Source organism: Cololabis saira, chromosome 21 (genome assembly GCF_033807715.1).
Source record: "Cololabis saira isolate AMF1-May2022 chromosome 21, fColSai1.1, whole genome shotgun sequence".
NCBI classification, from domain to species: Eukaryota; Metazoa; Chordata; class Actinopteri; order Beloniformes; family Belonidae; genus Cololabis; species Cololabis saira.
Genome location: NC_084607.1, coordinates 17,877,107 through 17,900,700, shown reverse-complemented (window position 1 = coordinate 17,900,700; position 23,594 = coordinate 17,877,107). Strand labels below are relative to the sequence as shown.

Genomic DNA, 23,594 nt, shown 5'->3' with positions numbered 1-23,594 from the left:
ATAAACCTTTCCAAAAATGGGACTGTCTGTTAGCCATTGCTAGCATGATCCATTCATGGGCAGCAATACTAATTCATCAGTGCTGTATGTGGTGTTGGGTATTCGACAGTTACAAACATGTGCTCTGATAAAAAGTGAACAGTACTACAGTGTGTGTACAGTATGTCTGACTTACTGTGAATAAAATTAGAACATAAACAACAGAATTGGCTGATTGTTTACTTTGTTGTCACAAATAAGTCAGAATGTGTTTATTTCACTTTCTGAGTTTTAAGGGGGCATTCCGGTTGAAACATTTGACTTTGAACTTTCAGACTTCCAAGTACAAATTTAACTCTGTAAGATTTTTGTAGGATATCAACTGAAGTGAACGTTCATGTCTTCTATTAGCCTCAATTCACTTTGATTTTTAGTTACAGAAAACAATAAAATGAATTCTTCATCAGAAAGCTAATTTCTCTGAGATTATAATGATCAGGCTTGAAGTCTGTAAGTCCTTCTATTTTTCAATGACAGGCTGACGTATAGAAAGCCAATCTCAGCGCCTACTGTAGATTACAACTTTGCAGACTTTGCAACTTTTAACTGAGTCAAATTATGTACACACACACACACACACACACACACACACACACACACACACACACACACACACACACACACACACACACACACACCCACACACACACCCACACACACACACACACACACACACACACGCACGATTTATGCTAGTATTGCATATTTTCAAAATCTGATCCAAATTCAACAAAGACAAGTTTTTATTTTCACATTTTCAAAATTCATATCAGAAAATTGAGATTACAAACAGCTAGTGTCTACATATGTTAAATACACTGTTAAATACACTCAAGCTGATACAGGCTGCATGATTAACCAAACATTTTAGATCTTAATGCCAAATATGTGACTGTTTATTGTAGAGTGCACGCATCACAAAACCACTGGCTTAGACATTATGCAAGAGCTACTTATGATTATATTATTTCCAAGGAAATAACTAGCAATCAATCTACAGGGTTAGTTTTATTCAGTGTCAGGTTGTCCTGGATGCTGCACGTTAATTCCTGTGCTAATAAATCTGTACCGCTTGAACCCTTGGTAATTGGATCAGTGCAAGGGTAAAATGCATCATGCAAGAGATGGAGTCAAAATGTAGAAATTTCCCATTACAAGGCCTGTGCTGGCTAATGTTCAACTGAAGGATCAATTATATATTTCGGTGTGGATTAAGGCCTCTGAGTTCACACCAGGTACATTAAAAATGCCTAAAATGTGCTCCTCTTTTCTTGCTTGTTCATGATTCTGATTTATATATTTTACTTTGTGAACTTATGATCTCAGTGTTTTCATGAAAGCTGACATAAATCACGGGTGGATTTACTTTCCTTGCATTGCGGAGGTGATAGAAAGTCATTTTCTCAAGTGTGCTTCATTTCCTTTATATTCCTCATTTATGTAACCTACAAATAATCTGCAAAGACAGATCAAAATACCACTGACACGTCCATTTGCAGCTTTTCAAGACAATGGTGTAAGATCTTCGCTGAGTGTGTGCCTCAGTGAACACTAACTTTTTCGAGCATGCCAAAGTAATGAAAGCATTTAGGAGCTCTCAAAGGTTTTCAACAGACTGCACAAGTGAGATATAGCTGCCTTGCAGTCAAGCACCTACATCAGTGTTCCTTGATTCCAGTCCTGCATGCTTTAAATATTTCCCTGCTCTACACACCTTATTCAAATGAATGGATCAACATCAGCTTGTCCCCAAGTCTCTAATGACCCCGGCTATATGAATCTGGATCAGGGAAACATATAGACCTTGCTTGGAAGGGACCCTTAATTGAAGAACACTGATTTACACCGAAGCAACTCATATTTGCATCTATACATCAGCGTCCATGTATTCCTTTTTAAAATAATCCCAAAACTTCAGCCGCACCTATTTTGTGTTTTCCTCGATTTAAGGTTTTATATAAATTTTGCTCAGGAGTTTTGTCTTTTTCTCTTATTAAGATTTTTCTTCTTGTGTTTTTATATTTGCCTCTGGGTAATTTTTTCAAACAATTATCAGACTACAAAAGGATCATAGAGAATTTTGTTGCATTCATGGTCCTGTTTAATATGTCAAAGTCACAGCACCCGCAGCCAGCCAGTGTGGCCAGTAGGAGTCTCCCAGTGAGTTTATTTGGTTGACATCGTATGCATATTAAACAAACTGAAAGAACTGGAGCAGCCACTCTCTTTTTAAACATATATGACATTAAAAATTCACTTGGTATGTGTTTTTTGATGTTGGCATTTTGTTGTCATTTTAAAGACAACACATCTATCATTTGCAAGAAAAAGACTCATGGTTTGCTAAAGTGTTCACTTCTTTCCAATTAAAAAAACCCAAAAACAATCATTAGATTGGAAACCTATAAAAACTGGCAGGTTTTGCCGGAAGTCCACCTCACTTGACCTGATGAAAGTGAGTTTTTCACCTAGATATTAGGCCCTCTTCAGGGACCTGACTCGCAGGGATCAGTACTCGAAGAGAGATGATGCATCGACAGATGCACCGTCACCCATAAGTGTGCCTCCCTGATCTCCACGAAGGTATTTGTCGTTGGAGCCCTTGATGGCGATGCGTCCGTGTTCCAGGAACTCAAGGAAAAAGTCCTCTGCCTTTTCTCCATCTGAGCACACTAAGCCACTGCTGGAAATATACCAGAACTTTCCGTTGACACCTGTGTAAAGATGTAAACGGATGACATTTCACTCGTTTATTTAAAGGGACAGATATACCCTCCTTTTGATACATGTTCAAAGAGGATGGAGGCTGATAGTTAGAATGTTGTACACATGAAAATACTGACTTTTTATAATGTAGGCTCCGTCATTGAAGATCAATGAGAAGATGTCATAGACGGATCGATTTGCATCCAGAGTGTTTGAGTTCTTGTGGTGACACACAAAGCCATTCTCTCCACGCAGGATCAGCATCGGGCGGTTGATCAGCTTCATCAGAAATAATTCACCATCACCTACAAAGAAGGATACATATCGGTCATCTTGTGTTTAAGGGCTGATGAAGTAGTCCTCGTGGAAAATGGTACACTGAATCTCACGAGAGTTGCCTGAAGTCACATACCCACTGTGTCACTGATCGCCGAGAGCTGACCATTCTTCTTTGTACACACATACTTCCCATTACTCGCTTTGAGGGCTACCCTATGTCCTCTCCACTCAATGTCAAACATTGTGTTGACCTCTCTGAGGGAAAAGACAGAGATAGGCAGATGGAAAAGCAAAAAACACAGGTGGGGCAGATGGATAATGAATGAAATGAAGAAAATAAATAAAAATGCAACATACTTTAAATATGCATGAGATGATTGAAAAAAAAAACAGTTTGTATCACAATTGCAGCTTTTGGAAAAATGAGTCTTAAGTTACAGTACCTGAAAAAAGTCATAATTTATGAGGTGACAATAATTTTAAGTAATTTATGGCAATGACGTTGTAATGTTATGAGATAAAAGTGGTAGGACAAAGCAAACCACATTCAACGCCATACTTCTGAACAAATGTTGTTTCTTGCATTTTTCCAAAATCCTGATACTTTGGATAATGTGATGCTGGAGTGATGCTGGAGTGATTCTGAAGTGCCAAAAGATGAAACAACTGAAGTGCTCTTCATTATAAACAAAATGTCCTAGAATGCTTTTTTCCCCCGGATCCAGGTGGCGCTTAAACTCTATGACATATTTTGACATCTTTTGACACATCTCAAAAGTGATGTGTTAAAAGATGTCCGTTTGGCATGGTTTTCTTGCTATTCATATCATCAGGCTCTTTGGGAAGCAGCAACACGTAAGTTGGTGTTAAAGTCATCCAAAGACTTTTTCTGAATGTTCTCGACCTGTTGGTGTACAGAGAATTATTGAGGCAAATTTTAGAGTTGGTAGTCAAAATTGAGCAACAAGATAGAAGTCAGGATATTCTGTGAGCGTTCTGAGGAAGGAGACAAACACGACTCAATTAAAATGCAAATACAAGGATTGCAAAGTGGAAACCAAGTTTTTCACAAACCACCGCAATTGTCTCGGCTCACAAGGCCATTTAAAGAAGTTGATTCGTTTGAACTGTCAGTCGTGACATTTTATCAAATTTCCACTCAATTCAAAACAAGCAGAAAAAAATGACTTCCATAAACTGTTTACCTTCAAAACCTACTCCCACACAGCAGATTTGGCAGCAAAGGATTAATTATTGGTTATAGACCATTGATCCAAAGTATGTCATACATCACGTTATTGTTTGGAGAAATCTACATTTAACTCTACAGATAAAAAGAAGCTGAGAAAGTCTTTGTTGGAAGTGTTGACTTTAACCTCTTCTGAAGAAAAACTGGTCATCCATATACAGTAGTACATGTAGAGTCTGTAGAACTTGAGGTTACTGCTTCACACGTATATACAGGACTGTCTCAGAAAATTAGAATATTGTGATTTTCTGTAATGCAATTACGAAAACAAAAATGTCATACAATCTGGATTCATTACAAATCAACTGAAACCCGGAGGGCCCGGTCCTGCCTGGGTGGGGGGTGGCTGTCTGCGCTGGGGGGGCATTGCTGCCTTGGTCCTCCGTCGCTGGGCGGGGGCCAAGTGCCCCTGCGGATGTGGGGACTCCGTGACCCTTGGGGTGTCCGCCGGGGTGGCCTCGGGGGGGGGGGTGGGGCCGGGTCCGGAGATCGGGCCTCCCCTGACCGGGGGGTGCACGGGCGGGCGCGGCGGCGGGGGTGGCGCCATTCCCAGGTATCTATGTCTTATGTTGTCAGTATGAATGGGAGGATGTTGGACCGTTTCCCCCTCCGTCTGGGGGCTCCGGCGGCTCCGGGGGCGCCCGTGGAGGTACGGTGGGGCCCTGGCCCGGCTCGGGGGGCCGGCCCCCGTCTACTGGATGGCCGGTGGGGGGACGCGGGTGTCTTATCAGGGCCAGCTTTGCTGGTCCTGCCTCCTGGCTTCGGCCTCCGCTCCCCCTCTTGTCCCCCCTACACGATTCATACGCACATAGGCGAAAGGCGGGGGGTCCGGGTCGTGGGGGGCACTGTCCCGCGTGGCCCGGCACTCCCCGCCTCACGGTTTTAACAGCAAACTAGACACTGCACATTCAACACTTTATAAATACACTTGACAAGGACACGTAGTTCGGGAGGGGGGGGGGGTCGGTGTCAATCGATACTTGGCCCTCCCTCCTCCCTGTTTTTATGGCATTAATCACATGCACTCAACACAAGGGGCGGGAGGGGGTCCCACATCACCCGCGTTCCCTCACCGGCCTGGGCCTCGGACGGGTGGGTCGGGTTACCCGGGCCTGGCGGGGCCCGCCGTGCAGCCTGGGGTGCCTTCTGGCGGTGCTGGACCCCCCCGGGGAGGGGGAAACGGTGCGTGATTGTATGTCTGTGTCGGTGAGAATGCGGTATGGAAGGGTCCTGCCATGGAGGATTTGAGCCTCCATTGGCAGGACATCAAAAACTTAATAATTTATCAATATTATATTATACAAAGATGGTTATTATTATTATTATTATTATTATTATTATTAGTATTATTATTATTATTATTATGTATAGTATATTATATTATTATTAGTATAGGTATCGGATAGGTGAATGGATGAATGAATGGGATGCCTGGGTCTGGGGCCCTCCGTTGTCGGGCCTGCGCGGGTGTCGCCTTGTTGGGGGGTTCCCTCTCTCCGGGCCCGTCTCCGGTCCCCCCCGCTGCCTCTACGGCGGGGCGCCCCTCTGGTCTTGGAGGGCCACTTTCGTGGGGGACGGGTGCGCCTGCCCGCGTCGGCGGCCGGGGCGGCTCTGTCTCTCCGGGCAGGCTGGCCCCCTGCCGGGTGGGGGTCGTTGGCCTGAAGGGTGAGGGCCTCCTGGCCGCGTGTCCGGCCCGGACCGGGTGGCTGGGGATTGCCTGGGTCGCGGTCCGCCGCCGCGGGATCCCTGGCTGCTTCTTTCCGCGCCGTGGGGGCCCCGCCCGCGGGCCCCCTCGGCCGCCGCCGGGCGGGGGGGGGGGCCTCGCAGGCGGTGGGTTGCCTCCCTCCTACTTCTCCCCTCTGTGGGGTTTGCCGGTGGCCTGGGTTCCGGGCTCTTCCTTGTCGGCCTCTGGTCTCGCGGGTGGCGGGGTCGCTCCCCCCCCCTCCCCCACTATAGATACACTTCAGGTGGAGCTTTGTTTGGTTTATTACACACACACACACACACACACACACACACACACACACACACACACACACACACATACACACATATAGTCATTTAGTCACATGCACACACACACACACACACACACACACACACACACACACACACGCACACACGCATGATCATATACATACACACACACACACATAGACATACACACTGGCTTGTTCACCTGCATGCTGACTCTGGTTTTTGGGTTTAGGTAGCGGTAGCGATAGCTTAGCTCAGACTGCGATCAGATCTCAAGATTTGGGTCGATTGCTGTTCGTGTTTTGGTTGGCTCCGTGCCGGTTTCGTGCTTTGTTTGTGGTTTTTTGTTGCAGATTTCCAGTGCTTGACGTGTGTCTCTGTGTGTTCCTGCTTCCTGGATTGGCAGTGGATGTCGTCACCCCCCCCCCCCACCCCCTCCCCCCCCCCAAAAAAAAAAAAAAAAAAAAAAAAAAAACACTGGGTTTGTATGTGTATATTTATGTATGTGTACGCATATGTGTGCGTATATATATGTATATATTACATATAGTAATAATGCACATATATACACTTTTGGTTTCTACCGTCATGGTATCAATCAATAATATGTGTGCAGACAAGGTGAAAGAAAAAAAAAAAAAAAAAAAAAAAGAAAAAAAAAAAGAAAAAAAAAGAAAAAAAAAAAAAACAAATCAACTGAAATATTGCAAGCCTTTTAATATTTTAATATTGCTGATCATGGCTTACAGTTTAAGAAAACTCAAATATCCTATCTCAAAAAATTAGAATATTCTGGGAATCTTAATCTTAAACTGTAAGCCATAATCAGCAATATTAAAATAATAAAAGGCTTGCAATATTTCAGTTGATTTGTAATAAATCCAGACATTTTTGTTTTTTTTAATTGCATTACAGAAAATAAAGAACTTTATTTCAATATTCTAATCTTCTGAGACAGTCCTGTATATCAGACGCATAGGTACAGGTGTATGCTTGAAATGCACAAGCTTCCTGGTTAGGGTCCTGGCAAAGATCTTTCTGTGTGGAGTTTGGATGTCCTCTCTGGGCTCGTGTGGGTTTTCTCTGGGTATCCTGGCTTCCACTCAATCCAAAAACACGTATGTTGGGTTAATTGGGGATTCTAAATTTCCAATAGGAGTAAGTGGGAACATACAGTGTATGGTGTTTGTTAACGGACTGGTGACCTGTCCAGGGTGTCCCCCAGCCTTTTGCCCAGTGAGATCTCTGATAGGCTCCAGCACATCTCTGTTAACGTATAAGCTGGTATGGATGATTGGATGGATCAAATGAATGGATGAGTAGAACGGATGAATATCCTAGAGGCAACATCCAGTTTTCCTTTGAAGCCAATCTGGAAGTGCATTTCCCCAAATGACCACCGGGGCATACTCCAAAATTGGGTCAATTTCCATCGACCTCCCCAAGATATAATGTTAGACTTTATAACAGTAATAAAGACAATAAACAACATGGCTCAAATAAACAGTTCAACGAGACATCCATTACCAGGTCGCTGGGTCAATGTGTCTGTACCTTACTACTTAAAGTTAAATTAAACCACAAATGTACGTTTTTATAAATGACACTTGCATTGCAGTCTATGGTGCCAAACAATTAGCACTCATTCATTTTAGCTACTTAGCACTTTGACCCTTTGAGCTGTAAATTGTACCAACAAACTTCTGTGACTGGCTCTGGGCTGTTCTGGAACAATCCAGACACAAGGGTCATCAAATCAAATCAAAGCGAGCTTCATTTATATAGCACCTTTTGTACAATAAAATGCAGCACAAAATCCATCCATTAAATCTTGGTTTAACTCGTCCTGACCTATGATAAGAACTAATGTTACCTAACATTCACTGAGACTGAATCTGTCCATCCAATCGTGTTTCAGCTGACACCCTCGAAATTACATTTGAAATAAGGACTGTAAACATCTGAAACGAGGAGAACCAGCCCGATCTCCTGCCACGGCAGCCAATACAGATTTGTTCAAAATAAATGTAAGGTAATGTCACTTGCCGTTATAATGAACACAGGCTAAGCTTGAATAGCTAGCTTGTGGTAACTGAGATAAAGTGGGCCGGTTTCCACCAACTGATCAGCTTGTTTGTTCCACTTATTCCCTGTTAATCAGGGACTGGGCCGAATCAGCTCCTGCCAATATGGTGAGCTCTAAAGCGCCAACAATCGGGCTTCAAAACCGTCCTTTAGAAATCTACAGGTGACATCACAGTAAGCTTTATCCTATTCTCTTTTTACAGTCAGTGATCATAACCCTTCATGTCGTGCTTGTCATGAATTTGGTGACAAACGAGCGTATCGTTGTAATGTCTGAATGATCGTTTTTTGAACGTTTTTGTGCGTTTCAGGGACATTTTACATCCACGTCAGGTTTGGTAAAAAGGTAAAAATTTATTTCAGCTATGCAAGTCTGATCAAAGCAATTTAGCAATTTGACAGATTACTTTAAACAAATAAAAGCATTCTCCAAATGTTATCTTTCAAGATTTTGGCATAGTTAGTCAAAACACCTATTTTCTTTTCCCACAGTATCCCACTCAAATGAACAATAGAAAAGTCCTCAAAGGTAAAACCATTTGGTTTTACCTTTGGTTTGGTTGGTTATTATTTTTTCGGTTCTGTTTCAATATTTATCTTTTAAAACCTGCTTCTATCTACTGCCATTTTCATCTTTCACAGTTCAGTGCTAATAACACGCATTGTTCGTCGCAGTTCAACATGAGAAGAAGTAATGTTTTGAGTTATTTCCAGCTACCATCACTTTGTTTCTATTTTGTCAAAAAACTAGGACTAAGGGAACTTTATAAACCTATATTGATGTGTCTGTCTGTCTGCACAGATCTAGACCAAGAGGAATTTATTTCAATGTCCAGAGGTGATCACTTTAACAGATCAATTAAGCTATTAATGCCTATCTTATGCTTAAAGAGAGCAACATTTTTTAAATATCCCTTCAGTTTAATCACTCATATCTTTATCACACAGTAAGGATGGACTTTTATTTATAAAGAATTAATAGATGTACTTTTTTTTTTCTCCCAAAAAACTGTGGTAGGACTTGTATTTAAATGAATAGTCTTTTAATTTCACTTTCATTTAATTTCACGTTGAATTCTACAGGCTCAGAGTTACTGAACTATGAATCATTTTAATGAATTTAAATCAAAAATAGACTTTTTAATAAAATGATTACCTCAGAAATTGTAATCTTATCCAATCTTGCCATGCCTACTGATTCATATCCCTTAAATGTCAACTATGTGTTGACTTTGCACTTTGTGTTTGTCATTTTATTTTATTCTTTTTTTAAACATACAAAAAAAACACACTTTCACCTCGGTGACAGTTACTTACACTTCTTTGGCAGTGGACTGGATCTCCCCATGGCTCACTAAAGTCCAGTAGGATCCACCATTGGTCCGGAACATAGACTTTTTGGTCTCCTTATCTATCTCCATCTGGAAGGTCTCCATGTCAGTCTCCGCATCCTGATTGGCTGAAATACTCACTCCTGGTAATAAGAGAAAAACACACCCATTAATATAATAAGAGGAAAAACACCTAGGCACATAATATTTTGCTATATTTCGTTTTACTGATCAAGATACTCATTTATCAAAAGTGTAGTACCCACTAGGTACTGTAGGTGGCTGGTATATATTCCTTTCATTCAGTGCATGCATCGCATGCTCAGTTTTGAAAATGTTTCCTTTTTAAGTATTTAGTTATTTAATGTATGTGTGTAAGGGTAAATAAATGTATCAGTTTGGAGGCTTAGAATACTGAGAAATCTGTAGTCATCATTAAGTAGATCATGATGATCCAGTCCATAGGAAGCATGATGTTGAACGTTTTCACAGCCTGCAACGGAACAAAATAACTTACGGAGTAGAAGCCATAACATGCTGGTCACCCATAATGTTATGAAGCTAAAAGCAAAGTCGGTAGAGTATATAATGTAGGCTACAGTTTCTGTTGTATTTCATTGTTAAATCAGTCAATGTATGCAGTTTTTGTATCATCTAAAGAATGACTGGAATCTGCCAAAATCGGTTTTGGCAAGCCACACGGAGACATTTAAGAAAATCAGAAATCAGAGCTGGCGGAGTAAATTACAATCTGTGCCTCTCTAGCTGACACCAATGGAAAGAAAGTCAGCAGCACTTGGTGTTTGTTTTTTCTTGTTTACACAGTTGTTGAAGCTTCTCTGTTTCCGTTATCTGCTAGTAATGGTCATTTGACACATACGTAGGTTTGGTAAATCAGGGAAGCATATGTAGTGATGCAGAAAACTATTCTGGTTGCAAATGTCTCCAACTACATCATCATTTCTAAAGGGAACAAAAGTGTTTCATGTTGTAAAACTGAAGCTTTCACAGAGTGGTCTGATTTACCCTCTCCTTAAATGATTCAAGAGTTACAACAGGTATTGACTTTATTCGTTATTTAAGTCTCACGGATTAATGTCGGTCTTTGCACCGTGTGTTAACTAAGAAGATGGAACCATGTCAACAACCTGATTAGATTGTTAGATCTTAAGCTTTGTGGGTTTTTTTCATTCAGTTTGTGTATTTTAATCACATCTTTCACATTGCAAACTGTAACCGAAGGAACCCTTTTCCCCAAGAGAGTATATTCAACTGGTTTACAAGGGAACAAAAAGATCTGGGAACAATTTTTAGCTCATTAGTAGCCATCTGCATGCCTTGCATGTCCCTTTATTTGCTTTTAAGATGTTTTCTCTCGAGAAACGTCTTGTCATTAGCTCGTAATGTGTTTTGCATGCAAATGCAATCTTTCCTAGTGAAGTTAAATCAAATCACAAGCATCATTCTTGCCAAATCTTTCTCTGCTCTTTCAACATAAATGTTTTGTCCTGCAGCTTGTCTAATGCTGCTTACGTATCACAAATGCCTAAACTCTCTGTGGATGAGTGTTGGTTTTGTCAGGTGCTGGCGGCCATAAAGACACATTCCCTATAACAGAACTGTGTCTGCCGAAGCTCAAATTAGGTGCTACAGAAATATCCTTCAACCTTTCTCTTAATCCCATTACAACCCTAATCCCCCTCAGTCAACCCTCCACCCTTCCTGTTCACTCGCATGCTGTAATTCCTTGAGTGGTGAAATGCAAATCTGCCCTGCAGGGCCCACTAAGCAGCTTTTAGTGTCTTGTTCCTTAAAAAACATGGAGCAGCTACAAGGCCAAACAGCTGAAAATGAATGTTATTTTTTTTCTTTCGTAATTAATAAAGCTGGAGTGCCAGTCAATGGAAATATTTTCCTTTTTAATATCCTTTTTTATGCAAAATTGTATTGAGGCATACGCTTAATAAGGCCTGCAGTCAAAAGTTAGTCTGGCAATCCCTTTTCCTTCACATGCACCGAGTTAGTTTTACAAATATGATATGAAGAAAAACTTAAATAACATTCTTGGGAATTGTTATTTTTAATTTAATCTTGAATGTTTTAAACCTGCAGCAGGGCTAAATTTGCTTGCTTTTCTTCCAAAGTTGCATAATTAAACAGATTATACTATCCAGGATAAAAGAGCTAAAGGTTACACATATGTTTGGATAGTCCTTAGTTATAGGTGCTGCTACGTAAGTGCCACATGAGGAATATTTGAATTAGTGTAGTTTTGTGAATTTCACATGATGGATAACTGTGAGGAGTGAGTATCTCCAAAGCTTAAAATCCATTGCTAGTAAATGACACCTCTGAGGCCCAGATCTGCCCTAGACTCACTTGTACACTCCTTAATCTTCAGCAGACACACAGTGAAAATGACAAAGCCCATTACCACAGTGACCTCAACAATATGGTTGTCAATTATTCTCGCTACAAAATATTGAGGAAAAATGTCAAAGCTTTCACTCATTGCTGGTAAATGAAACCAATTTTTGATGACCTTTGAGGATTCAGTTCAATAAACTACAGAGAAAATGTGCCCCACTTGTCAAATGGCATTTCTTTGTTGTGGTAAATTGTTTTTCTACTGTACTTGGGCCCAGCTCTTAGCTAATCTTAATTCCTAAATCTGCAAAATGTATGCGGCCCCAAAGTAGAAAGAGTGGTTTTGTGCAGAATGCAAACCGTGCTGGAGATCACACCTGATCTGAAATCAAATAACATTTAATTCATGCTGAAAACCAAAGGTACTGAAAATAAACTGCAGTAAAGAGACAGGAGATTATTTTCTTGCAAATGTATCTGACCACTATTTTCTAACAATGAAGTTGAAAATAGCCCCACCTAGTGTCATGTGCAGGAAAGTGCAAAAGGATTTATGACTGCTTTGTTTTGAATGCAAAACCAGTCTATCATATTCCACTCTCCTGTGTCAGGTTTTTGTTGTAGCTGCAATTAATAAACATCTTCCTAAAATTTTTGTGTCCATTTTTTTTACTTTTAGTAATTTTCACACTCGTGTTTGTACAAAAATAACACTTTTCTCAAGAGTGCGTTACTACTTAATTACCTTGCTTGACTGAAACAAATCTTTTATTGGCAGCTTGAAAGACTACTTGTGGATGACTTTCTTCCAGATCAAACAGCTCATCTTTTCCTGGCTTGGCACATCGGCCGGAGCGCAGCGTTCCCGTGGGGCCCACCGGGGTCAGGTATTTCCCATCGCAGTCCTTGAAGGCCAGCTTCCCCGATTTCAGCTCCAGCGTGAAGCTGGTTGTGTTGGTGTTCTCCTTCACCAGTTTGCCATCGTTGCTCAGAAAACGGCTGTCGCAGGTCTTCAGGCTGTACTTGCCATCCAGGTATACCAAGGTGACCAGAGAAACCACTCCCCAGGGAATGTTGCTGTCCACTGAGATCTCTCCATCAGAGGCAGACAGGTGGGCATAGCGCTTACGTGCCACACTGAGCAGGCTGGCCTGCGGGTGTAAAGCCAAATGAACAGCCCACAACTCTTGCTCCCCTATGGCTTGTGCAAAGCAGGAGAGATAGTCGGCCGACCCTCCAAAGTAACGCAGGTAAGGCTCTGATTGCAGTGCCCAGCGGCCATCGGACTGGGGCACTATAAGGAAGCGGCATTCAGGATCAGGCTTCTCTGCACCGCATGTGATCTTCCCGTCTTTGTCAGAAGCTAAATACCGGCCCAGATGGCTGCGCAGGAATACAACTTGACCATCTTGCTCATCCTGCTCCAAGGTCCAGATTTGTTTCTTCTTCATACTAATGCCTGAGGCGTTCACCTTGAAGCCGAACGTCTCAGCCGTCAGGTAGCGGTTCTCATAGTTGATGAGGCCAAACTGTAGCTTCAGAGCTCTGTTAATTCCGTTTGTGGGCATGCTGGAAGAGGCCACACGTTAAGACTGCAGGCTGAGAGGTTTAGGACAGACAAGGGAATGGGCAGCGAGGGAAAGCAGACATGAGACTAAAAAGATAAAACAAAAGGCTTTTTCTCTCTCTTCTGCTTCTCAAGCTGTGAAGTAATTCCACTTTCGTCCCTCGATGGTTTGTTTAGAGCTCCTTCTTTTTCCCTTTACTTTCTCTCCTTACCCAGAGAGTTTGCACAGGCACTTGCTCTCAGTTCCTTAATGAGTTAGGATTAAAATCAGCAGGACACAGCTCCTCAATCCAACAAGCCGTTGACGTCACATACCAGTGCACCAAACACAAACCTCCCCTCCTCCCTCTCCTTCCCCCAGTACACTGCCTTTGCTGCTTCATTCTCCGTTCCGTCTGCATCTTTCTCTTTCTGCCATTTCTTCAATTTTCCCCCCCCCCTCCCATGCCTGATTTCCCCCCTAATAATTCACACTGACACGCTCATTTGTCAAGAAGTCTTCTATTGGTTCTCACTCATGCTTAGATCCACACACTTGTGCCCACACAAGGATTATCCTTGCTTTGATCTGCTGGCGCATCACAGTTTAATTGGAGTATGTCCAGAGAGTAAAGGTGGCTTTATTTGTTTCAAACCAAGATTTTTTATGTTTGTCGCAAGGCACTTTTCTGACAATGTGAATGGAAAGGTTTTGTATCCATGAAATAGCGTCATGCATGGTTTTAAAAGCTGTTCTGGAGATTAAAACTGTATTCACAAAGCCCCTCTTACACGTTGCGTTGGACCAGGAGTATATGTGGCTGACTGATTAGGAAGCACATTATCCTAAACAAAGACAATGGTTTCTTTATCAAAGATCTTATGTCAGTTTACTGCATGCTGCTCCAGAAGGGGCTCCAACATTACTTTTTGCTTCAAGTTCTTCAACAGATATTTGCATTTGTGAAGACTGTGAATTTATATAGCTAAGGGACATTTGAATAGCATAGATTTGAATGTACATTCATTTGAATTTTCTCCACTTTCACCTTGCTGGATTCCCTACCTTGCTTCCAGACCATCTGTTTTTGTGCTAGTTACTGTAATAGAGGATATGACTCCATGCCCCCCCGCGACCTTTGTCACGCTGCACGCTAAGATCAACCTTGGTAAGAGCATTACCACCCTCTTCTGCAGGTTCCCGAAGATTGTTTGGGTAAAGCCAAGAAGAACTTATTTTAAACTCTATTTATTTAAAAATGTATAATTTGTCGTAAAGTAAAAAAGTCTTAAATTCGACTTATTACTCTCAGTTGTTACATGCTATCCGCGTGATCAGCATAATGGTCCCAGGCTAGAGCTGGGGGTTAATAGTTATGTTAATCTCAGGGCCAAGGTTCATAGACCAAATAGAGGCTGTTTAAGGAGCACACACATAATAATAACCAGCAACATTTGGCATTCTGGGGTTGAATTGTCTGTTATTAGACAAAGCCATATTAAAGGGAACACTCATAGATGTTATTAAAGTATGTTATCCCCCTTTTGAAAGGATAAGGAAGCAATCCTTATCCTAGAGATGCATCAGATTCATTTGATTCATTTCTCTTGCCTTTTGCCTTTTTTCTGATTCATATTTAGAATAAAGGCCTGCTGGCTATGCACCTTAGTTTTGATTTTAGCCTCTTAGCTATTTGTCCCTTGTGACCCAGAGCCATCTTGAAGCTTTTTTCTTCTGTCTCTGATGCTTGACTTCAAGGATGGGGATCTTCCTGTGATGCTCCTCACTCCCACTTTATTGGGTAGTCCTCTTTTGCACAAGTCTTCCACCAGCTATTCATATTTTTGTTCTCTTCCTCTTACTGGCTTCCTTCATGACCTGCTCCATTCCTCCAAAGGTATGATCAGCTCCAGCAAGACCACCTGCTTTGACGAGTCGAAAGCCAGCAAAATGGTTGGTCCGAATGTGATTTCCATTATATTCTATATTCTAGAATAGCAGCACACATGGTGCTAGCTTACTCGCTCTTTAATTGTTCATATCAGCTATGAGGGATTCTGCAGCACCTCTCCGTAGAAGGTTCCAGTGCTCTGGAAGACACTCTGCCTTGTTCCAGTATCAAAAAGATCTCCTCCATCATCTCCCAATGACCTGTATCCCTAACATCACACATCATGAAAGTCTTGGAAAGACTTTTATTGGCCCACCTGAATTAGCATACCAGGACCTACTGCAGACCTACTATTGTCGTGGAGTTGGAGTTCACGATTCCATTATACACCTGCTTCAACAAACCCTGCAGCTGATGTACAAACAGATTTTTTCTGTGAAAAATGGTGGAATTAAGTTCAGCTGCCACTGACCCAGGAGGGTTTGTTAGCCTGTCAACTGTAGGAAATAACGCCCAAGCATTATGACTGTTTTTGTTGATGATGTCATAGAAGTATGACTTCCTTCCATTCCTCAGTTGTAAATTATAAGAGTGAAGTGTGTCTTTATAGATGTCATAATTAACCTGGAGATTTGTTTTTCTCCATTCTACACTCTCCGACACTCTCTTTTCCCATTTTTTACCAGTGTGAAATTTCGCCATGGAGACTTCTTCCTTCCAAAGATAACTTTCGCCTTAATGGGAGCAATAGTATCCATAACATTTAACATTTTAACATCAAAGCTACTGACAAGCTCATTGACCGAACCCTCGGACAGGGCAGGTGTTAGAGAGAAGACTTAAAGCAGCTGTATGTAAGAGCAATAATAAAACGAATCATAAAATGACCCCGATATGTCAACAGACATTTAAAAATCATGTTCATTTCAAATACTTATGTCACTGACAACAGCACTCAAGCCAGGATATTCCAGTTTAAAAAGAGGAGTTGCAGCCCTCAACTGATGTTTATGTTGTCATTTTTTGTTTTGGCCTGAAGCTCCACCCTCCACCTATCTCCCAATCACCAAGTCAGTATTGTTTCGGCATCCGGGTTGCCAGCTCGGCTCTAATTATGGCAGCCATGGCAGCCTACGTTCCTGCTGCATTCTGCAGCCTACCTGGCAACCTCTGGTCGGGGGGAGGAGGGGGAGGGTACACGCCGCTCAACAATATTTTGAAAGTGACTGCAGTACCAGTTTTGGCCATTTCTTACAGATGGCTCCTTTAAAGATCTCACTACTGTTTTCAGTTACACACCATTTTAAGATCACTGCTGTTGAAGCATTTGTGCATTGAAATCATACCTTCACAGAAACACAGGAATGATCAAAAAGGCTGACATCAGTAACCTTTGAAATGCTCCGACCCTTAGAGATCAGTAAGTTTAGAGTGCCCCCTATTGTGTGATACATGCTGAGTCAGCCGAAAGTTGTCCAGAGTGTTACCAAGGTGTTTAGTCTCTTTATCCTGAGGGTTGATGTTGTTAAAATCACCAACAATAAATACACGCTCAAAATCAACGCAGATTATAAACAGCAGTTCATTGAGCTCACCAAAAACGTATTGTGGAAGTTTGTAAATATTCAGAAACAGGACTCGACGACGCCTTCAGCTGTACAGCTATGTAAGACTGAAAACTTCCAGGAGACACCTACTTACATTGAAATGATTCATTAGATAAGACTGCAAGCCCGACACCCCCCACCCCCCCGGCTCACTCTGGCCTCACTGATAAAACTTTAACCACGAGGGCTCAACTCTGAGAACAGCTGCACTGTTATTTTGGTCTAACCAAGTTTCAGTTAAAAAAATAAAATCCAGGCTGTGCTCAGTGATAACATCATTAATAAAAAATGTCATCCCAGCTAAAGACCTGACATTTAATAAAGCCAACTTAAGTGTTTTAGAGGTATTATTGTCCACTTGTGTTGGGGAGCAGTCTGTGGCACACCTGGTATTTTTACTTTATTTAAAGGTCTTTTAGTGTGCAACTATCTGTGTTTTGAGTGGGCCACATTTGTCCTTCTGTCACCTAAATGTAGATACATTTTAAAAGCTGCCAATAAACAGGGTCCCAGGTTGTCCTGGGAAACGACTGCCGTAATCCTCAATTGCAAGTACTTTTCTCTTGAGGCTTTCTTGAGCTTGTGGCTTGGGATGTTCACTGGTTGTCACAAATGTGATATTATACCAGAGTGGACTGTGAAATGATGAAATAAGCTATTTCTGATATTCATACGTATGTATATATATATATATATATATATATATATATATATATATATATATATATATATATATATATATATATAATATATACTCACTCACTCATCTTCTTCCGCTATATATACAGTGCCTTGCGAAAGTATTTGCCCCCCTTGAACTTTGTGACCTTTTGCTACATTTCAGGCTTCTAACATAAAGATATAAAACTGTAATTTTTTGTGAAGAATCAACAACAAGTCAGCTTCAGCTTTCCACACCTCTAAATATGAGATGTTATGGTCCAGTTCTTTGTGTCGTGTAATTTTTTGTGAAGAATCAACAACAAGTGGGACACAATCATGAAGTGGAACGAAATTTATTGGATATTTCAAACTTTTTTAACAAATAAAAAACTGAAAAATTGGGTTTGCAAAATTATTCACCCCCCTTAAGTTAATACTTTGTAGCGCCACCTTTTCCTGTGATTACAGCTGTAAGTCACTTGGGGTTTGTCTCTATCAGTTTTGCACATCGAGAGACTGAACTTTTTGCCCATTCCTCCTTGCAAAACAGCTCTAACTCAGTGAGGTTGGATGGAGAGCGTTTGTGAACAGCAGTTTTCAGTTGTTTCCACAAATTCTCGATTGGATTCAGGTCTGGACTTTGACTTGGCCATTCTAACACCTGGATATGTTTTTTGTGAACCATTCCATTGTAGATTTTGCTTTATGTTTTGGATCATTGTCTTGTTGGAAGACAAATCTCTGTCCCAGTCTCAGGTCTTTTGCAGACTCCATCAGGTTTTCTTCCAGAATGGTCCTGTATTTGGCTCCATCCATCTTCCTATCAATTTTAACCATCTTCCCTGTCCCTGCTGAAGAAAAGCAGGCCCAAACGATGATGCTGCCACCACCATGTTTGACAGTGGGGATGGTGTGTTGAGGGTGATGAGCTGTGTTGCTTTTACGCCAAACATAACGTTTTGCATTGTTGCCAAAAAGTTTGATTTTGGTCTGATCTGATCAGAGCACCTTCTTCCACATGTTTGGTGTGTCTCCCAGGTGGCCTGTGGCAAACCTTAAACGACACTTTGTATGGATATCTTTAAGAAATGGCTTTCTTCTTGCCACTCTTCCATAAAGGCCAGAATTGTGCAGTATACGACTGATTGTTGTCGTATGGACAGAGTCTCCCACCTCAGCTGTAGAGCTCTGCAGTTCATCCAGAGTGATCATGGGCAGAGCCGGATTAACGCAAAGGTAAACTAGGCATGTGCCTAGTTGACAGGGGGGGGCCCAGACAGAGACACATTTTTTTTTTGTTGTCTGCACACATATTAATGGTTGATAACATGCCGGTAAAAACCTAAGGCATATATATATATGTGCATTATTACTATATTTAGTATACATATATATATATATATATATATATATATATATACGCATACATACGCACAGGGCCGCCGCAAGGGATGTGCGAACCGTGCGACCGCACGGGGCCTCGCGCCCCAAGGGGCCATATCAATAAATATATGTGCAATGATGACGCGTGTCTGTTGTTCAATACAACTGATCAGACCAAGCGCGGACACAAGCTGCTCTGATCCAGACGGTGGAGTTGGAACAAACTGTCACACAATGTCGTGAGAACGAGACAGATTCAGGAAATTTCCATCAGGAAGAAAAAAACTAAAGAAAATGGAAGAGTTTAATGCCTCTCTGAAAGGCACGTTTGATAAATTTGTTACAAAAATCACCGATCCGCCCGGGTCTCAAGCAGCCGTGGGGCCGTCGAGGTAAGCCCAGATGATGATGAGGCATTTCACACAGGGCCTCACAAATCTCCCAGACGGCTCTGCATACGCATACACATACATACATATACACATACAGACATAAATACTACAGCACACTTTGTCTTACTGCAAATTTGATTGGTCTTCGTAGATTTGACTTCTTATTTAACGATTCAATTTAATCAACACATTTAATTAAGATTTTCTGCAAAATGCTCACAATCGATAATAATATAAATTTTTTAATATACAACACATGACTTATTTTGGAATACAAAGAACCAACTTGACTATGACTATGCTATGTAAAATGTGAATTAACTTTTATTAGTAACTTTGGTAAGTTTAAGATTTCATAAATAACATCGATGGAGGGGGGCCCAAAAATCACAGTCTGCCTAGTGTAGTCCATTTATTTAATCCGGCTCTGATCATGGGCCTCTTGGCTGCATCTCTGATCAGTCTTCTCCTTGTATGAGCTGAAAGTGTAGAGGGACGGCCAGGTCTTGGTAGATTTGCAGTGGTCTGATACTCCTTCCATTTCAATATTATCGCTTGCACAGTGCTCCTTGGGATGTTTAAAAGCTTGGGAAATATTTTGTATCCAAATCCAGCTTTAAACTTCTCCACAACAGTATCTCGGACCTGCCTGGTGTGTTCCTTGTTCTTCATGATGCTCTCTGCGCTTTAAACAGACTTCTGAGACGATCACGGTGCAGGTGCATTTAGACGGAGACGTGATTACACACTGGTGGATTCCATTTATCATCATTAGTCATTTAGGTCAACACTGGATCATTCAGAGATCCTCACTGAACTTCTGGACAGAGTTTGCTGCACTGAAAGTAAAGGGGGTGAATAATTTTGCACGGCCACTTTTTCAGTTTTTTATTTGTTAATTGCAGTTTTATATCTTTATGTTTGAAGCCTAAAATGTGGCAAAAGGTCACAAAGTTCAAGGGGGCCAAATACTTTCGCAAGGCACTGTATGTATATATATATATATATATATATATATATATATATATATATATATATATATATATATATATATATATATATATATGTGTGTATATATATATATATATATATACTATTTGATGTGACTTGAGTGGTCTTTCCTGGGAATGCTTCCACCTTCTGTGAATCCATTACAGTGTTGCCTCTTCGATCCTCTTCTTCATTGACGTATGTTAAATATGATGTAGTGATGGAATTGGACATATATCTCTACAATTTTTTGCAAAAGCACTCTCAGGGCTTTTATTTAACATATATTTACTCCGGAGCAGGTTAGGAGATTGTAATCTTACTTTTTTTTTTGTCAGACTTGTCAGTCAGTCTTAAATACAAACAACACCACTTATAAAAATTCTTCAAAGTATTCACTACATCTCCAAATTAGCATATTTTCAGTTTTAGGAAAGTCATGGTGATAATCTTCAACCTGACTGAGTGAAACTGGTAAAGTTATCATGTGGCTAAATTGTTTGTTTTAATTTGTCAGGTCATTCTCACAGGTATTGCAATTTTTTTAAATCTCCCACAGCCTTTGTTAGAATAGTGCACACTTGTTAACAATCTCTGTCTTGAACTGTTTAACACCCAGTAAAATAAAATCAATGAAAATACTTCACATATAGACCTGTTAAGTGTGTACCCCTACCTCTCATCTGTATTGATCTGGGATAGGCTCAGGCAGACCTGCATAACCCTGCATAGGATTAAACGGGTATAGAAAATGGATGGGTGGATACTTCACGTATGCCACTACCATGATTCATGAATACCCTTTACCGTGCAGTACCCGAGTACTTCACTTTGCATTAACAGCCTATCCCCACTAGGTGTCAGCATTATTTACAAGTTGATAGCTATTGTAATTTACAAATTATAGGAAGTGACGGTGGAGATGAGTTTGGAAGAATTTAGAAGAATAGATCAATTGCATGGTATTCTTTGTTAGAACAAATCTGGTCTCTCTCTCTCTCTCTCTCTCTCTCTCTCTCTCTCTCTTTCTCTCTCTCTCTCTCTCTCTCTCTCTCTCTCTCTCTCTCTCTCTCTCTCTCTCTCTCTCTCTCTCTCTCTCTCAAACTCTCAGCAGAGTTTGCTGTATAAACGGACCACTTATACGAAATCAATGTACCAGCAGTGCATCCGAATTATAGTAAATAAAATCTGTCAATAATATGTTAAACTGGACAATTTACAACTATTATTTAATCAGATATACTGCACGTTTTTATATTTATAAAATAATTAATTTATAATAAAAAAAAACAAAAAGAAGAAAAAAGTATGTTTATGCAGGAAAGAAGATGTAGAATGTTAAAAATATTATGGGTGCCAAATCCATTATTTTTCTGGAAAATGTTCCATCTTTCGATTAATATGCATTTTTGTCAGCATGAAAAAAAAAAAAAAAAACGGAATAAATTTGCATCACATCTATTGCTGTTACGATGGATGTCCAGTGGACGGCACTGTTGTCCACAGATTGTAACTAGTTTGTTTACTGTCAGTATTTTAGCGTCTTTGGTTTAATTTGGGTATACCGGTGAATGGGAATTGCTAAACCAGGTGAATGTTAGTCATACGTGTAATAGATTAATTGCACCAAGCTTGAAAGTAAGCCAAATTTGGAGTTCCTTTTCTGGTCTTTAATTACTGTTTCATCATGCAGAAGATAAAGAGAAGAACCACAAGGGTTTGATAATGCAAATAATATGTAACCTGTCCTTCAAATGCCCCCAACTGTCTGGGTTGCCCTGCTTTTCAAAAATCCAGGTTAGTATTAACTACACATCATATCTGTGGTAGCGGTCCAGTAGTCATGTCATATCATGGATGTAAATGTCTGTTTTGTGTATACAGTATTTGTGAATAATTTTTTTTAATTTTTTTTTAATCAAAAGTCATTCTGTGTATCCAGGTAGTCAGGGAAATGAATGCACGTTAAAAAGATCTGTAAGACAATTGACAATTGAAAAACAACAATGATTTAAAGAAGTTGGTTACTCATAAATAAACACAAACATGCATGTGCACACATGTTAACAGAGCCACTCACAAACAGATCAAATGTTGAGCTGAGGTCTGGCCTTTTATGGCATTAACATGGATTAATGTGTCCTGTATTATTATTTAATTTATAACTGTCCTGGACCTTTCCAGATAAGAAAATTTGTCAGGTTGTTGCCATCCATTAGCACCTTCAGACTGCATCTATTAGCCGGCCATGTGCTCAGAGCTCCATTTAAAGGGCCAGCACCCTCTCTGGTTCGGCTGAATAATAAAGTCCTTCCAGAGAAAAGTCAAGGTTGTCTCATGAAAGATGTAGATGAGCCACTTCCTAAAGGATGGACGTGTAAATGTTTTAAATGATCACAGACATGATACTTGGGTTTAATCAAAAAAAAGTCATCTTCTGATTCTCGAAGCATCTTTTTAGAGTAAGATTACTTGAGAAATGATGCGTTCATAAACTCATGTGAGCTCAGTTTAGGGAAAAGTCAGTACTGTTACAGTTTAATTTTTTCGTTCCTTCATTTTTTAATTATTCTGCCTACACACACCAGTTTCCTCTGGACAGCTGTGTCCTTGAAGCAAATGAGGGTTCAGACAATCATAATTATATAACGACTAGCCTCACTTGTCTTGTCCTACATAGTGTATCAGATTCAAAAAATGTCCTTTATTTGCCTTCTTGTGCTCCCATTGGACCCTCCAGCGGCCCCCTCTAAAACCAGCAGAGGAAAACGGTCCATGAGACATGCAGTAAAAGTAACATGTGAAATGACTGTCTTGCCTGGATTTTCCTTCCTCAGCAACCTGGTGCTCACTGACCCCATTAATCCAGGTGTTCATTCATCTACAGGGCGATCCTCCCACAGGCCTCTAACGGCACAAGCCCCCCCCCCCGCTGTGTTTGCACAGCGCCAGCCCAGTCCAGCTATGGCCTTCTCACTCATGTCCAGTGCAGCAGGCTCTGGTCCTATAACTGTGTAATTGGGACTGCCAATAAGCTCAGTGTGAGGATCCATATAAATGAGCCTTGGTAAATGTCAAGCCTTTTAAA

The 23,594-nt window shown here is 40.9% G+C and overlaps 1 protein-coding gene across 1 annotated transcript; it reads right to left on the bottom strand.

The window, feature by feature from the left end:
• Positions 1 to 2,189: 2,189 nt before the first annotated feature.
• Positions 2,190 to 13,846, bottom strand: fscn2a (fascin actin-bundling protein 2a, retinal). The gene is made up of 5 exons (XM_061712202.1): positions 12,779 to 13,846; positions 9,653 to 9,809; positions 3,158 to 3,279; positions 2,883 to 3,050; positions 2,190 to 2,753 (listed from the first exon to the last, which is right to left on the bottom strand). The coding sequence occupies exons 1-5, from the start codon at positions 13,599 to 13,601 to the stop codon at positions 2,548 to 2,550; spliced, it is 1,476 nt and encodes a 491-aa protein (XP_061568186.1). The 5' UTR covers positions 13,602 to 13,846; the 3' UTR covers positions 2,190 to 2,547.
• Between the last annotated feature and the right edge of the window lie 9,748 nt (positions 13,847 to 23,594).

Coding starts and splice junctions, on each gene's coding strand:
- fscn2a (XM_061712202.1), bottom strand. CDS start 13,601: ATGCCCACAAACGGAATTAACAGAGCTCTGAAGCTACAGTTTGGCCTC. Junction 3,051..3,157: donor GGCGATCAGTGACACAGTGG/GTATGTGACTTC, acceptor CCTTCTTTGTAG/GTGATGGTGAATTATTTCTG. Junction 2,754..2,882: donor CGGAGCCTACATTATAAAAA/GTCAGTATTTTC, acceptor ATCTTTACACAG/GTGTCAACGGAAAGTTCTGG.